The 17,426-nt window shown below is 41.7% G+C and overlaps 1 protein-coding gene across 3 annotated transcripts in view; it reads right to left on the bottom strand.

The window, feature by feature from the left end:
- Fry (FRY microtubule binding protein) overlaps positions 1–17,426 on the bottom strand; it is a 406,369-nt gene that overhangs the window by 74,101 nt on the left and 314,842 nt on the right. For all 3 annotated transcript variants that reach the window (XM_077795147.1, XM_026414538.2, XM_026414540.2), the window contains 5 exons: positions 10,043–10,142; positions 9,605–9,776; positions 2,155–2,411; positions 1,491–1,637; positions 192–360 (listed from right to left, as the gene is read on the bottom strand). In XM_077795147.1, the coding sequence (XP_077651273.1) occupies positions 192–360; positions 1,491–1,637; positions 2,155–2,411; positions 9,605–9,776; positions 10,043–10,142 (845 nt within the window). The remainder of the gene's footprint in view (positions 1–191; positions 361–1,490; positions 1,638–2,154; positions 2,412–9,604; positions 9,777–10,042; positions 10,143–17,426) is intronic.

Here is a 17,426-nt window from a genome sequence, read left to right as displayed (position 1 = left end):
TCATTCTTACAAAACAGTTTCATTTATCCAATAATGACCCGGAGTCTCAGCTATTTTCAAGTTTCTTAAGTGAATGTACATACAGGAATAAGAAAAAGCCACAGACACATATTCACATACTTTTAAGGCTCCGCCAAAAGAAAATTCCAGAGACCCAGGACAAGAAGTCGGCCCAGGTCCCTGGTCCTTACCGGAAGCGGCTGCAGAGGCCTTGCTGCTGGCAGTGAAGCGGTAGAAGGGCGGGTTGTCACAGTGCTGGACAATGGGGTTCACGGGCTCAGTCTGCTGCAGCTCAAAAAGAAGTTCTTCCATGGTTTGAATGGTGTTATTGCGGCATAGGTATATGGCTACCTTTTTAATCTGAGAGGAAGAAAAGAAACAAGAGATGCTTTCCAGAACCTAGTCCACAAGAATTGCAGGCTGGTAGGTAACCCATGCCACCATCCGGGTGCCATCAGCCCCAGAGTAATCTTGGTGCTCTCCTAGGCTAATCCAGGTGGGGTTAGAATTCACCTTGCCACGTGGGCGATTAGGACTATGTGTGTTGAAGGCCTTACCTTTTCTAATGGTTTAATTTTTTAAAATTACCCTCTGGGCACATTGATTTGATCTAAGCTTCCAACTTGCCATCAAAGGTCCTATCTTCAGAAAGAATTTTATTTATACAAACCGTGGGGGGTGGGGTGGGGGGAAAATTGCTAGTTATTTTTGTTTAAAAAGGAATCTGGTCCCTTTCTATTTTCCTCTCCCCTAGAAACAAATGACTTTTAGCTGGCCTTGAATTTGCAATCCTCCTGCATCAGGCTCCAGAATGGCTAGGATTATAGGCGAGTGCCACCATGCCCAGTGTAGTTTAAAATCTTAAAGAAATCTCTGGATTCAATGCTCTGCATTGCTGTAGACCTCATGGTCCAGCCTGAAGCGAGTGTGCTGTTACGAGGCTTATATGAGTCAAACTGCAGGAAGAAATCAACTCTCTTGCAAAAGCAACCGGTATGGAAATGCGGAGTGAGCTTGCATTTTAAAATGCTGTCCTTCTGTTGATCCCATCTCCTTCTGATATAAATAGCAAGTATCAGACAGCTTTACTTGTTTCTCTCTCCTACCACCTGAATTTGAAGAGAAAAACCAGGATTCTCTGTATTTTAATTCTGTTTTGAGAGCACCCAGTGTCTCTCACATGCTGGCACTAACGTCTGTAGAAGGCAGCTTTTGGTAACTGTTAGAAAAATATTTGCTCCTTAATTCACAGGTCTGTGTCCCAAGGCTTAGAGTGAGGGGATGACAGTTGTCACTGGCATGTGTGGCCTGTGTCTTGTGGGCTAAAGGAACTTTCATAAAGTATCTGGAAGAGCTCTCAGGAGATGAGTGTGACGGGCAAAACTGCACATTTCTATTTTAGTTGGAGCCGGGAGCACATTTTGGCTCGCAAACTGTACATGGAAGCCCCAGCAGGAATGATGCCTCCCGAGAGCCCGAGACACACTTACGTAGGGTAGGAGAACCGTGTCACTGCTAACCCCGCACAGGCTGATCAGGAACTGCAGTGTGATCCTCAGGTTGTTGCTCCATTTCTCGTTGTTGGCGAGCGCATTCCAGGCATTTTCCATTTCTGGCCCAGGAACTTCATCTCCATACTGTAACAAACAAAATAAGAAACAGCCCAGTGACGTACGTGGGAAGAACATTGGAGGCAAAGTGGTTTTGAAGGTCATGGCCATCTCAAAAATAGTAAGAAAGGGAAACGGCTGTTTATCAGAAAGATGTCATTTGTTTTCCAGGGGAGAGAAATTGATAAAGCAGAAGTCATTCACCTCCAATACCTACGGACATCAACTTTAAAAAATGTTAGGCTTCTTATTATTTTTTCAATTGCAGTAAAATATAAAGTTTGCCATTATAACCTTGGTTTTTGTGTGTGTGATGCTGGGGACTGAACCCAGGGCTTCCCATATGTTAGGCAAACTCTCTACCACAGAGCTATCTTCCCCAGCCCTCAATGTATCATTTTAATGTGTGGAGTTTAGTGACATCATTTATGCTCTTGTGTGGCCAGCACCACTGTCCATTCCTTCTGGGTGATTTTTAAAGGATAAATAGGTTTGCACAAGGGTTTGCTTTTTCTGAAGATGGAGCCATGTGACTTGAGTTTACCTTGGCCGTCATGTACATGAGGTTATTGAGGACCAGTGATGTGGCTTCTGGAGAGCCCCAGCCATTTCCTTTCAGCCCATGAGGGGCTGTCACTTCTCCTTCTCGGTCCTTGACTTCGTCCTCGGGGCTGCTGGGGCTTGACCCAGGGAGGAGGAGCCTGCTGTCCACCAGCTCGATGTTGTGCAGCCAGGGCAGCAGGTAGGTGAGCATGATCTGACGCCCGTTTGGGTGTGTCGTGGGGAACCGCTGGCTTACCTCTAAAGAGAATTGCGGTGGAGAGCCGTTATGTTATTACTCCACCAAACAAATTAAAATATGAACACCATCTTCATGATTAAACAATGCTTTCCATTTACAGAAAACATGTGCACATACAATAGCTCCCCAAGGTGACAAAAATGAAAAAAAAAAAAAAAACAACAACAAAGCTTGTTCTCACACCTGTCATTTCATGTCTGTTGCTCTGTGTGGGAAAGTGGCACTGCACCATGGGGACAGGACAGGCTTGGTAAAAATGGAGTGAGATGGGAGGCCTCAGGAGTTCAAGTTCACTGCTAGTGGAAGAGGGCTTATTTGTCCCTTGGACAAACAAGGGACCTGGAGGCAGAAGGATGTGTATTTGGGTTCTAGTTCCACTGCGTTAATAGCCGCCCATGACTCTCGGCTAGTAATCCAACCTCTCTGCTCTCCAGTTTACTCATGTGTACAACGGGGCCCCCCTTGCACACACGGGACTGTTGTGAAGACTAGAAGATACACTCAGCACGTATATAGCCGGCTCAGCACAGTGCCTGACACCAGCAGGCCCCTGACCAGTGGTGATTAGGGTTATTCTGACAGTGATCATTCTCTTTCCAATAACCCAGTGACTTACAAAGTGTCTTCCATGAAACATCAATTGTTAAAAAGTGAGATGTGGACCCCCAAGAGGAAGAAACCCAGCTTGGGGAGTCTACCTGAAAAATGCCCAGAGCATGGAAGGTGCCTGACAAGGGCTGCACTTCACCTTGGGAACAAGGTGCACCAAGGTCAAAAGCTCCTCCTCCAGCTGGGCCACTTCCCCATCATTCTCTCTGTTGACATGTCTGCACTGTTTCACTGCTGGCAGCATTTAATTTTATAATCTGAATAAGCAGTCCACAGAGAAAGAAGCACAGCTTTATGTTTATGCACGAGGCTCCGCTTGTCTCCAAGAAATAGCTTTATCCAAAGGAGGAAGCTGGCAAGCCTGGTCTTGTGCAAGTGCTGTGATCCAGTGTGACACAACCTTGCCGGCAGCGCTCATGACTGCTGAATGGAACGACACAGATGGCAGGAATGACACCAAGATAACACACTAGATCCCTCAAATGGCAACTCTAATTGACTTGGCCCTTTTCCTCCAACTAAAATTATTATTTTCCATTTTGAAGAAGAAGAATGTGCCACAATAATCAGACAGCACAAAGCTGCTGTTTTATATGGATTAAAATCTCAAAATGACTGGGTGTGGTGGCGCATGCCTGTAATCCCAGCGGTTCTGGAGGCTGAGGCGGGAGGATGGTGAGTTCAAAGCCAGCCTCAGCAACAACGAGGTGCTAAGCAACTCTGTGAGAGCCTGTCTCTAAATAAAATACAAAAATAGGGCTGGGGATGTGGCTCAGTGGTCAAGTGTTCCTGAGTTTCATGCCCAGTACCTACCCGCCGCCCCCCCCCCCCAAAAAAAAAATCCAAAACATCCTTAGTTTCAAGCTTAGGTATCACATCTGATGCTATGGACTATGACGATACAGACTTAGAGTCTTGTCCAACGAGTGAGTTCCTTTATTCCCATGTACTGGGCATTTTCTAGTATGAGCCTCTATTCTAGGCATGATGGAGACTGCCAAGACTAGAATCATGGTTCCTGATCCCGGGAAGGAGACTCTGATACTATGCCAGCAAGTAACTCTATGGCAAGGGAGAAAGTGACAAATGACTTCAGAAAGGCACTAAACTTTGAGGGTTTAGTGGAGGAAAATGACAGCTGGTTGCAAAGATTCAGGACAGTTTTATGGCAGAACTACTTAAGCTCCACTAGAAAAGACCGGTATTTTGGAGAGGGGAAAAATCCAATCAGAGAAAAAGTATCATTGAAAAATACCTATTTTATTTTTGTATATGGACTTGTTTATTTATGATTTACTTATTTATTTATTGAAGGCCTCCAAGTTGCTGAGGCTGGCCTCAGGAGGCTGGCTTGTGATCCTCCTGCCTCAGCTTCCTGAGTAGCTGGGATTACAGACATGTACCAAGGTGCTTAGCAATTAAAAAAATATCTATCTTTACACCTATCTTTTTTTTTAAAATTTGTCTTTCAGTTGTAGTTGGACACAATGCCTTTATTTATTTATTTTTATGTGGTGCTGAGGATCGAACCCAGGGCCTCGCACGTGCTAGGTGAGAGCTCTTCCACTGAGCCACAACCCCAGCCCTAAACCGATCTTTTTTTACAGGGTATAAAAATCTACAGACTTTTAGCCGCAAGCATGGCCTTCTAACGTAATACATAATCTGCTTATTTATCATCTTTATTGCATTTTGTCTGCGGGACACAGAGTCCAAGAGGGTAGGGAAGTCTGCGGTATTCGCAGTCTAGATCAGCACCTGGGTGGTAGACAAGTTTTTGAAAAAAAAAAAAAAAAAAAAAGCCATAGCCATGGGAACAAGTCCTTGGTTATTCCTCCCAAAACAATCTAAATAAAATGTGTAGTGATGTCAGTGGGATGGTATGTGTGTTTCCCGGCTCCTCTGGGAGGGGCCTGGGAGGGGTCTAGCTGCTTATGAATAATTAGGTCACCTGAAATTACAAGCAAGCAGGACCGCACCACAGGGTTTATAATAGTACTGGGAGGAAAGACAAGAGGAATCTGTTGTGCCCTCTTAGTTTTTTCATGTTATTTTCGAAAATTCTTCATAAATCAAATAGCCCAATTCATGAAGAAAATGTAGGCATGCCGGTCCCTCTTTATCTGTCACCGTCTCCTACTTTACCAGCTTCTTCTTCTCATCCTTAACACCCGCCCCCTTGTTACTGCATCCCCCCCACCCCCTCCGGTCTCTGTTTTCCCTTTTCTCTGCCACACACCACTGCAGTCTGGTTCCTGCTGCCACCTCCCGTGGGAACTATCCACAGTTACCAATGAATCATGAAGCCCTGAGGGCTTATCCTTTTTATTTTTTGGTACTGGGAATTGAACCCAGGAACACTTTATCACTGAGCTATAGCCCTAGTTCTTTTTTAAAAAATTTATTTTTCTTTTTGAGACAGGGGCTTGCTAAGTTGCGGAGGCTGGCCTTGAACTTGCCATCCTCCTGCTTCAAGCTTCCTAGTCCCTGAGATTTCAGGTCCGTGCCAGCCTGCCAGACGGAAGACGGCTTTTAGACCTCATCTTCTGTGATCTCTATGCTGTTGGAGGCTGTGGACGGTTCATTCCTTCCTCCTAAATCCTCATTTCTTAGGTTTCCATGAAACTCACCCCCTAGGTATTATCTGTCTTCTCTGAACTCACCTCCATTCCTCTCTGCCCCTTGCCCAATCTGCCAAAGCCAGGTCCTTCCTTTCACTCCATGCTCTCTCCGTTCCTGATCTCACCTGTGCTCTTGGCTCCAGCCCTTCTGCCTTCCAAGAGTGACTGGTGCTGCCTTCTCCTGACTCCAGCCTGCGCACACCTGGGGACGTCTGGCAGCGGCCAACACCCAACGTCCCAGGCTGCACTCATGATCTCTGCTTTGTCCTAAACCTTGGGACCCTCCCGTACTGGCTCCCTGGGAGAGTGGCCACAGGCCTCATGCCAGGCTCTCCCTGCATTCTCACGGGCCTGTCTTAGCTCGATCTTACATGTTTCATTTCCTCCTGGGGCTACTGTCATCATTTCTGATTGGACGCTTTCTAATCCACCCTCCACATCGCAGCTTGTCTTTCTGAAACGCATGCTGATCTTGTCAAGCCCTCTTCTTGTTTGAAACTCATCAGTGGCTTTCAGAACCTGAGCAGCTGGCTTGGACGCCCTCTCTGTTCAAAGGGCTCTGAGGGGGTCCAGAGAATGTGGGCCTTCAAACTCCTCAGCGGATAATATAAAGCCTTTGAGGACTTGGCTCCTGCCTCCTGCTCTGCCTAAGGCCGTGTCTAGCTTTTTCCCTTTTCTGCACATTGTTAGCCACACTGAACTCTACATGACCTCCCAAATGCATCATGCTGTCTTACTGCTCTAAGCCAAACCATACACTGTTTGTCTCTGTGGTGCCCATTGACTACTGTCTGCTTTGCACAGTTCTTTCAAACTGAAGCTCAGACATCTGCGCCTCTGGGAAGTCTTTCCTGATACTGCTGGCCTGACCACCGATGCCTCCCACAGCTTCCACCTCCATCTCAGACATTGAACATACTCTTGAATAAACCTGCATTTGCCACACCGTGTCATAATCACGATTGCACATCTATCTTTATTACTAGACTGCACCTTCCATGGGAGAGACTGCTTTATGTTCCTCTGTACTCCCAGGACCCAGACAAGAGTGCACACAGCACACAGGCCAGGCATTGCTCCAATCCTGGCTGAAGTGGATCAAAATAAACTGTAGTTTTCTGACAAGAGAGTTTATTTACTAGATAAATTTAGTAGGCTTAGTAAGTTTTTTGTTGAGTCTTCCACTGTTTCAGGTACTAGACAAGGTGTGACTAACTCTACCTCAAGGAAATGATGGTGAGGTGTGCACTGAAGAGGTAGATTATAAGTTAGATTTTAAGGAATTCTGGAAGTTAGGGAGAGAGGGAGAATGCCCATTCTATTCTTAGAGAAGGAAAAAGCATACATAGAAGCAAGGACTTCAGAGAGGGCCTGGCGTGTTGGTCAAAGGTGAAGTGAGAGTAGATGCGTTCTTGGATGGAAAGGTGAAAAGCAAGTGTTAGGAGAAGGTGGTTTTCTAAGACAGCAATTTATAGCCCTGACTTTGGAGGAAGACAGAACTAGATTTAATTATGTTTTGGCAATTTCCTACCTATATCATCCTGAGCAAATTATTTTAATCTCTTTTTAAAAATATTTATTTTGTAGTTGTAGTTGGACACATACCTTTATTTTATTTATTTATATGTGGTGCAGAGGATAGAACCCAGGGCCTCGCATGTGCTAGGCAAGCGCTCTACCCCTGAGCCCCCGCCCCAGCCTTATTTTAATCTTTTTTTTAAAAATTTTAATATTTTATTTTTTAGTTTTCAGCGGACACAACATCTTTGTTTGTATGTGGTGCTGAGGATCGAACCCGGGCCGCACGCATGCCAGGCGAGCGCATTACCGCTTGAGCCACATCCCCAGCCCTGTATTTTAATCTTTTAAGTATTAGTTTTCCCCTGTAAAACAAGAATGATGGTAGTGGTGGTGGGGGGTGACAATGCCAGCTAGGGCTAGGCCAGGTACCTGGTTTTCATTAGCTTATTTTAAACCGCACACCCTACCATGTAGTTCTTAGTATTTCAGATAAGGAAGCAGAGTTTAGCGGTTCTGTGACTTGCCCAAGGCCAACTAGCTAGGGAATGGCAGGGCCAGGGGATCCAACTCCAGAGCCTCTGTTTAACTACTCCACTACACTAGTGGTTGTAAAGATGAAGTGATAAATACAGTGCCTCGGACACAGCCTGGCACAGGTTCACTGTTCAACAGATGGAAACGGTCTCTTACAGCAACTATCTTTAGGACGACTGGGCAGAGAAGTGTGAGCTGAGAAATGCTGTATAAATCTAGATTCGCATAGTGGAGCATGAAGGAGGCGCTGGACCCGGGGGTGTAGAGTGAGGAGAGGACCAAGGAGGGGCTGCGCCAAGGCAGTGGAGATGCAGGTGTAAAACAAGGATGAATGTGAGCGTTGCCTCTCGTCAAGGTGTCACGTGAGCTTAGGCAAAAAGTGAACTGGCAAATGCAATTCTTGAACTCTCATAAAAGTTATTTGTGAAGATTGCTTATAAAAGTGTGCCCAAAGTCAAAGGAACTGAACAGAAGAAATACAAATGGTCGAAAAATATATGAAAAAATATCCAACATCTCTAGCAATTAGAGAAATGCAAATTAAAACTAGACTGAGATTCCATCTCACTTTAGTTAGAATGGCAATTATAAAGAATACAAGCAACAATAAATGTTGCAGAGGATGTGGGGAGAAAGGTACTCTCATACAATGCTGGTGGGACTGCAAACTGATGCAACTCTGTGGAAAGTAGTATGGAGATTCCTTAGAAAACTTGGAATAGAACTACCATTTGACTCAGCTATATCACTCCTCAGTCTATACCCAAAAGACTCAAAAAGAGCCACATCCATGTACACAGCAGCTCAACTCACAATAGCCAAGCTATGGAAACAACCTAGTTATCCTCCAATGAATGAATGGATAAAGAAAATGCGGAATATATATACAGTGAACTATTACTCAGCCATAAAGAAGAATGAAATTATGGCATTTGTCAGTGAATGGATGGAACTAGAGAATATCATGCTAAGTGAAATAAGCCAATGCCCTAAAACTAAAGCCCAAATGTTCTCCCTGATTTGTGGATGCTAACCCAAAACAAGGGAGGCTGGGGAGGGGAAGAATAGAAATAGACTGGACTAGACAAAGGGTAACAGAGGGACAAGAGTGGGGAGGGGAATAGAAAAGACATTATAATTAATTGGTCATAACTTTCCTAGCCTTGTGTTTGTATACATGACTAGAGTAACTCCACATCATGTACAAGAGCAGAAACCTAATTGAATAAGTTATACTTTATATATGTATATTCTGCCAAAATACATTCTAGTGTCATATGTAACTTTAAAAAAGTGCCAAAAATTAAACTCTCAACTTAAAAAAAATATACATATATGTATATGTATATATATATTATATATATATACAAAAACATATATATTTAGTTGTAGTTGGACACAATACCTTTATGTATTTATTTATTTTTTTAATGTGGTGCTGAGGATTGAACCCAGTGCTGCACATGTGCTAGGTGAGCACTCTACCAAGCTGAGCCACAACCCTAGCCCCTCAACTTTTGAATATAGAACATGCTAGCTTCAAAACACCACCACTATCACTACTCCCAACAAACATCTCACAGCAATTAAAAGTGACTGTAGGTATTATACGTTATACTGCCTATATTTCATTTCTTTGGGAAACGCACATATATAATGCATGTAGAAGTTTTTTTTAAAAACAATCTGAGCATCTTTGCATTTGTCATGTGTGTACATTTATAACTATATTGTTTTACAGATAATTATGTTTAAAAAAATTCTAGAATTTATTTTTATATATAGCTGGATTTGGCCTAAAGCAATTCTGATCTACAAATTTAGCATCGATAATATTGATGATAAAATTACCCTAGAATTAGAACAGAAGGAAGGATCACATGTCACTCTAGACTGTCGCACAGTACCTGAGAACAGTGGAAGAGTGAGCTCGGGGTACATCCTGGCCAGTTCGGAGGACAGGAGGGTGAGTGACACACTGTATAGGGGTGGCAATGGTCCGTGCGTTCCGTACAGAATACTGCCGGGTCTTTGTTCAGAGACTTTCTTAGAGTATACAAAAAGCTTTGCTTCAAGAATCTATAAAAAGAAAGTTTAAGAAACAGTATGAGAAAAGCATTAGCTGGACATCTCAGGAGCATTTAATAAAAGTTGTAACAACTGACTAATGCCTATCTGAAGACAGGATTAAAGGTGGAGCTATCAGTTAATTATGATGTTTACATAACTATATATATATATATATATATATATTTTCACTCTTTACATCCACCAGTGATTCACAGAAACAAACATGTTCTATCCTCAAGGATAAAAATTTTCCATGCCAGAAAAATGATACGTGCCTGCATGAGCTGCATGGAGATTTCATAAATCTCTCTGTTGGTGTCAGAAGCCTTGAATAGAACGAGGTTTAACAACGTCACTATGTCGAAGGGATAGTTCCTAAAAACAAGAACACAGCATAGTCTGTAAGGCAGCCTGGCTAGAAATCCTGATGGGTCATTCTCTCTCACAATTTTACATGCCACACTGGCTTGAATCACGTGTACTGACACTCCTTGCCCCTTTGGCTGGTTTCAGCCTCCTCCTTTTGCCATGTATTAGTCAATGAAGGAAAATGATTCTTCCTGTACTAAGTGGAACGTTGTGACAAAGCAACAGGACAAAAGCACACAGAACTCTCTCTGATGCAGATACACTTTAATGCAAACCAAACATCATGGAAAGGACAGAAGAGGTCATGTGTACTAAATTTCTCAATAGCCCGTTGAATGAAGATTTTCATTTGATCCATCTAATCCAAATAATGATTAGGAGCAATGTGCAAAGCACTGATAATTGGGAAGCTAGAGCGGCTGGACTGCAGCTTAATTGGGAGGACAAACCGTACAGTGTGGTTCTAATGAGCGCCATGGTGGCTGAACCCACCGCATGTTACAAGAATCCCGATGAGGAACACCTACGTCCGCTATGGGTTGGGAAAGGCTTTTCTGAGGTGAAAACAAGGAAACCACGTGTTGAAGCACCTCAAGAAGTCCACGGAAGGGATGGAACTAGGCAGAGAAAAAAGCATTTTGAAGGATCACAAGAATGAAACAGCAAGACCCCTTCTGTAAGGGGAAAGAATCTATGTGCCGTGGACTGAACAAGGAAATTAAGTAGAGGAAAAGGAGGGGATGAGGCTAGGGCAGCAGGTAGGTGCCAAAGATGACCAGCCAACTTTACCCTAAAAGGTGAAGAGCATCACCACAGGATTCACAGTTAGGGAGGGAGGGAACGGTGCTCATTTATAAAAAAAAAATCACCCTGGATGTTTTGTGGAGCATGGAGTTTAGGGCCACGAGTGGAAGCTGTTCTGAGAATCCACATACAGAATGACGAGGGGTGGAACTGGGGCAGGGACAGTAGAGCCAGGAAAGAGCTACATCCAAAAAACACTAAGGAGACAACATCAGGAAGATCTGGCAATTGTACCTGTGGGGTGGGAGCTGGGGGGAATAGGAGCACAGAGAACAGGTGATGGGCGATCAGCAGTATAAACAAGCAGGATGTGGAAATCAAATCTGTTTTCTCTTTGCTACATAGTGTTATTTAAGATGGCCTCTTTTCCCTATATACATTGCCTTAGTTTATTGTGGAAAAGAGGTTATAAATAGAAAATTCCCGGTAAGTTGAAAAATTAGTGACTAGAATGTAGTCTCTATCAAAAGGTGGGTGACTGGTATTTATTTTGGGGCAACCTTCAGAAAGCAAAAGAGAGTCAGGAAGTGAAAAGCATGACTGTTTTTCCTGTGGGCTCCTTTTTGGAATCTATATAATTACACTGTCTTAGAAGTTCTGTTTAGAGAAATCGGCCTTTTAGAAAGACCTAGTTCCACTCTGGAGGAATCCCATTTTACAACATCTTCAACAAGAATTTACAGTGAGAATTGGTTAAGCACATGAAAAAGGTTCTGAATACATCTTCCTTCTAAATAATTCAAGTAACACAAAGGACTGAGGGATCCTGTCTGAAGATGGGGCACTTGCACGGCTGGCAAGTTGGTGCTGGCCTTAGATAGGTGAATAAAATAAAATACAGAAATAAATCCATCTCTTCCTTCTCCTCTACCCCCTGCTGTTCCTACATCAGAGACAATTACTGTTAATGTTTCGACTCCTTTCTAGTTATATACATATATAGTATATATATTACACACACACACACATATATATATCACAAATGTATACATTGAAATATCCCCAGTGCACAGCATTTTAAATATGAATGTGAATATGCTGCTATATTTTTGATGGTCTGTTTTGTCACTGAATCATGGTTCACTTAAGTCTTAACAGCTGCATAGTGTTACCCAGTACAGAGATACCATAAGTACCCATTGTCACAGTGGATGCTGTGTTGAGTATCATTTTAGGTGGAGGCACTCCATCCTCCACCAAAGAGTTGGCAGCCGATATTCCTGAGCTGAATTATTCTCTGAACACTGCTCTCAGCCCAGGAGATTCTCCTAGGCCAAGGTCATGCCTGCTACCCAGCAGCAGTCCCTGTGGTTCTCAACTCTGCTAAGTCCTATGTCCTTCACTTCCCCATAGTCATGGGTCCTAAGGGCACCTTTAATAAAATCTCCACCACTAAGAACCGAATTCCCATTTCAGAATCTCTTTCCTGGGGAATCTCATCTCTGATAATGACAGACATTAAATCTCTTTTCAATTTTCCATTATTATAGTGCCACAAATACCCAATGTGCAAATATTTCTTTGAAAAAGATTTCTAGAAGAGGTCATGGAGGACCAAAGGGCACATTTAAATTTTTGGCAGATGCCGATACATCCTGTCTTTCAAAAATAATTACTTTAAAACAAGTATTTTTCTAGAACTTTTTTTTTTTTCCTTTGGTATTGGGATGCTACACATGCACTCTTTCCTCTACACCCCCAGCCCGTTTGATCTTTAAATGAACACAGCATAAAATTGATGTGTCTGATGGGAACCGGGGGAAGGCTCACAGATGTGGAGTGAGAATGGACAGGGGTGGTAAGAATGATGAACAGTGCCTAATGTTTATGTCATGATATGCTGCTTACTTTGTGCCAGGTACTGGGCCATGGCTTTGACCTAGCTTGTTATTTGATCTTCACAAAAAGCTTGAAAGGCTTAAAGAAGTTAAATACTTGCCTGAGGTCATGGAGAATCCCTTACTTCTGAGCTCTCTGTGAGTTCAAATATGTTTGACTCTAAAGAATTCCAGCATTATTGGCCTCCTAGACTGCTGGCAATAGTGCACTCCATAGGCGGACTAATTGGAATTCTTACAAACTGCAGCATCTGGAGACACACCTTTCTCACTGTGGAAGCAGAAAGGAAACTCCCTCCAAGTCCCCCAGCAGTAGACCCATGTCACCTATAGCTCTGCCTTGCAACACTGAGATTCCACACAAAAATATTGATATATCAAGAAGCACAGGGAAGTACTGTTGGGTCACTGGGGATTTAGAGGCAGGAAGGAGGTAGACAAAGCCTCCCTCTTATGCAGGGCCATGCATTTGACATATAATTAGGGCACTCACTGAGTTGCTTAAGACAGACATATGGAATTCATGCAGAAAAACACTGAAAGGAATAATAGATTCAAGAAATGGAAGAAACCCAGAGAAGGAATACATCAGAAAGATTTCAAAGAGCAAACAGGCACAATAAAACATCTATACCTATATGTTTAAAATAAGTTTAGAAATGGAATCTTCTAGGTTCAGTATTAGTTATTCAACATGGTCAGAGGGTAAAATAAATAAACAGCTGTGATTATATGGGATACAAATAGATGATAAAATTAAAGTAAAAGGTATATATGAGGAAAGAAGTTAAACGAGATATAAAACTATGTAGATAAGAGAAATTTTGAAAAATTTGGGTAATGCCAACTGGTTTGGCCATTTAGAACTATGTAGCAAAGCTCGGGATGGCTTTGAGGCATTCTGAAGAGAAACAGAGATAACTAGTTGGTAGAGGGGATCCCTTCTCACTTTGCTCCTCTAACAGCCAGTGACTAATAACAGTGTTGATAGAGTGCTTCCTATGTACAAGGCTTGAGACCAAGAGATCAGATTTTATATAATTCTTACTCTATTATCACTCCTATTTCATAAACGAGTAAGCATTTATAGTAGCTTGCTCAAGTGCACACAGCATGATTAGAGGCAGAGGGAGGATTTGAATCCAAGATAGTTTTGAGAGCTGGATTTGCCAAACTCTGTGCTCTCCTGAAATATTCCAGCTGGCAGACCTAGCCAAATGAGGCTACTCATCATTTGTTAGAAGTGTGATTGGCATTTGTGAATCATAAGCTGAACTTGTTTTCCTTTTCTTTCTTTTTCTTTTAGTTGTAGTTGGACACAACAGCTTTGTTTCACTAGTTGCTTATTTTTGTATGTGGTGCTGAGGATCGAACCCAGGATCTCGCACGTGCGAGGCGAGCGCTGTACCACTGAGCCACAACCCCAGCCCCATTTGGATTCTTTTTAATAGATAGACGTTATTCCCTTAAGAAATGGGCATTTGCTTTTTAGAATTCAAGTTTTCTAGGTTCAATTAAAATTAGGAAAGAATTAAAGATAAGGCAAAACAATGACAAAATGGACCCCAGATTATGTTGGAGGACCAAAATAAGAACAGCGGAATTCTCAAGTAGTGGCATGTGAAGAGCGAACTCTGATGAGTTAAGCCACAACTGGAAATGGCCTGTGCCCACGTAGAGCAGTGTGTTCACCTTGACCCACAACCACAGAAAGCCTTTTGGTCGTGCACATGTTTCCCATCTGTTGCACACTGGTCTCATTTGCACTTGAGGGGAAAGTTAATAAGTCCGTGCACAGAAGCTAATGAGTTATTGGAATTAAAACTGCCTGACAGGTCAGCTATTTTCTTTTGTGCTAAATTATAGTACTAAGCTGCACTTCATAGCTTAATCAAATATTCACACATATTTTGGAAAAAATTCTTCAGAATTCATATTGTCACTTCTACCATCACGTTTGTCTTCACTTCTCCTGGTCCTATTTTCAATATCGCCAGAGTCATAGCACAGCACAGCTTTACTGTTTTTTTTCTTAATTTTTTTTTTTTTTTTTAGTTATACATGGACACAATGTCTTTATTTTATTTATTTTTATGTGGTGCTGAGGATCGAACACAGTGCCTCACACATTCCAGGCAAGTGCTCTGCCACTGAGCCCCAGCCCCAGCCCACAGCTTTACTGTTTTGACTGGAGACCGTAAGTTCACAGTGGACACACAAACACATACACACCTACTTCTACTTCTAGTAAAGAAACTAAAACAATCAATGTGGAGAACTGATTTCCCACTCATTATCACAGCTAATGAATACAGGCATTGATAAATTTAACTATGCAAAATGGCTAATTTCCTCTTCAAAAACTCAAGGTAGAAAACTGAAACTGACAAGAGGATTTAAAAAAAATTCAGTCTTTTAGGTATTTTAAAGTCAGTCATTATTCAGCCATAAAGAAGAATGAAATTATGGCATTTGATGGTAAATGGATGGAACTGGAGACTATCATGCTAAGTGAAATAAGCCAGACCCCAGAAGTCTAAGGTCTGATGTTTCCCCTGATATGAGGAAACTAGTCCAAAATAAGGTGGGGGAGAGAGAGAGGAAGGGGAGGGAGGAGGGACAGTGTGAGGAAGAACAGTGGAAAGACTCTGAGCAAACTTTCCTATGTACATATATGAATACACCACAGTGAATCTCACTATGGTGTAAAGACATTAATAAAAACCCCTATAAGTAAATAGCAGAAAGATCAGCGGGAAGGGAACGGGGGTGGGGGGAGGGAAGGGAAAGAAGAGGTACAGGAAACTGAATTAGAACCAATTATATTCCATGCTTTTATAATTATATCAAAATAAATCCTGATGTTATACATAATTAAAAAGAATCAATGAAAAGAAAAAAAACACATAAAAAGACAATTGTTACTGAACCTTAATAAATGAAACTTCAATATTCTTCTAAAAATCAATCCGGCCTATGATCATCCTCAGTGGAAGAGGAGGGGGTAATTATTTATTTTACAAGGATTCTTTGCTTTAGAAGATGACATGTAGGAGTTACTACACAGAGAACTTGAGAAATTTAAAATATGACTCAGTTTGTATAAGACTTTTTGGGAACATACTTCATAAGATAAGGCAAATAGCTTATCTCAGAAGCAAACTTAGAGAAACAAAGCAAAAGCTGGAAACACCAGAACTGCTCTTGAAAAGAAAGAAATGCTGAAAACATGAGCACAAAGATTGCTTCAGCCCCTCTGGAGCCTGTCTAGACTACCAGGAGAATTTATGGAGAAAGAATGAATTTAGAAAGGGAGGAGAGCCAGCTCCTTAAATTCTGAAACTGTCTTGTGGTCTGAATGGTCTGAGAGACAAAACAGTTGAGGATGATGTCTTCAAACATCTACCAGTAACACAGGGTTTTATGAGCCAATAACCAGGAGTATTGCTGAGGTTGAGACTATCTTGATAAATTCATGAAGCATTGCTTTGTGTCCCCTAAGGAAAAAATACCTAGATTTAGTCAGAGGCATGTGGTGTGGTATTTTTGAGATGGCTTTGCAGTGAAATAAATTTGACTTATGATAGTTCATATCAAGACTGTTGGGAAAATGGCAGTGAAGGGAGGAAACCTGTTCTGGGCTGTTTCCCTGCCCTTTCAGACCACGGAGCTAATCATCAGCTGGCACTGTTCTTTTTTTCCTTCTTTTAATCAAAGAGTTCTCAGTCTCAGATTGAAGTACAATTTTAAAAAATCTGAGAATCATGTAAATGAAACTTTACTTTTAGAACCCTGAAATACGCAAAAAAAAAAAAAAAACACTAAAGAATTTTTTTTGTAACAATGTTATTTTGGCAATGTCTGGTAGATATCATTTTTAGTAATTCTTATATCAAGAAATAAAATTTGATAGGAAATCAGACAGTGGAGGTTACTGTCACATGCTATAAGTTTTATGGAGGATAATATATATATAAAATAATAATTCTGCTACTCAAGATTATGGACAGTAAAATCTTTAGACATGAAAAGTTATCTATTTTTTTTAAAGAAAAAGAATTTTAAGAGAAATCTGTCTCTTTAAATATCATGCTCATTTTGGGTTCATTGAAAGTAGATGTCTTCTAAAATACTGTTCTTATTAATTTAGATCCATAATAGGTTGAAATTTAAAGCTAATTCACTTTTATTCCCTTGATCCATTAGTTCAAGATGGCTATTTAAAATGCAAAATTTAATTTAAAAAAGAAAATTGATGTTCTACGTGAGTCTTTTCAAAAATAAACTTGAATTGCATTCTCTTAAATTTTCTAAGTTACAAATTCTTCCTTAGGGATTTGTGATCTGGAGGCTCTTTATTAACCCTTCCATCTCAGCTATAAAATTATTTTCCTCAATGAATTGTAGTGCTGAAGAACTTCATTAAATGACTCATTTATATAACAAAGGCTACTGTTTTAGTCTTAGGGCTGGGGTGTAACTCAAAGGTAGAGTGTATTCTTGGCTTGATGGAAGTCCTGGAGTCAATCCTCCCCAAGAAAGTGTAATCTATGGAGTCTAGGGTGTCACAGGTCCTTCTGTCATTTCCTGCACCCTTATCCTGGCCCAATTTCTGAAGAAGATTTCAATATCTTAGGTTGCTTCCTGG

The sequence above is a fragment of the Urocitellus parryii genome, chromosome 2 (genome assembly GCF_045843805.1).
Source record: "Urocitellus parryii isolate mUroPar1 chromosome 2, mUroPar1.hap1, whole genome shotgun sequence".
NCBI classification, from domain to species: Eukaryota; Metazoa; Chordata; class Mammalia; order Rodentia; family Sciuridae; genus Urocitellus; species Urocitellus parryii.
The sequence above is the reverse complement of the archived record's forward strand: the minus strand, read 5'-3'. Positions and strand labels throughout refer to the sequence as shown.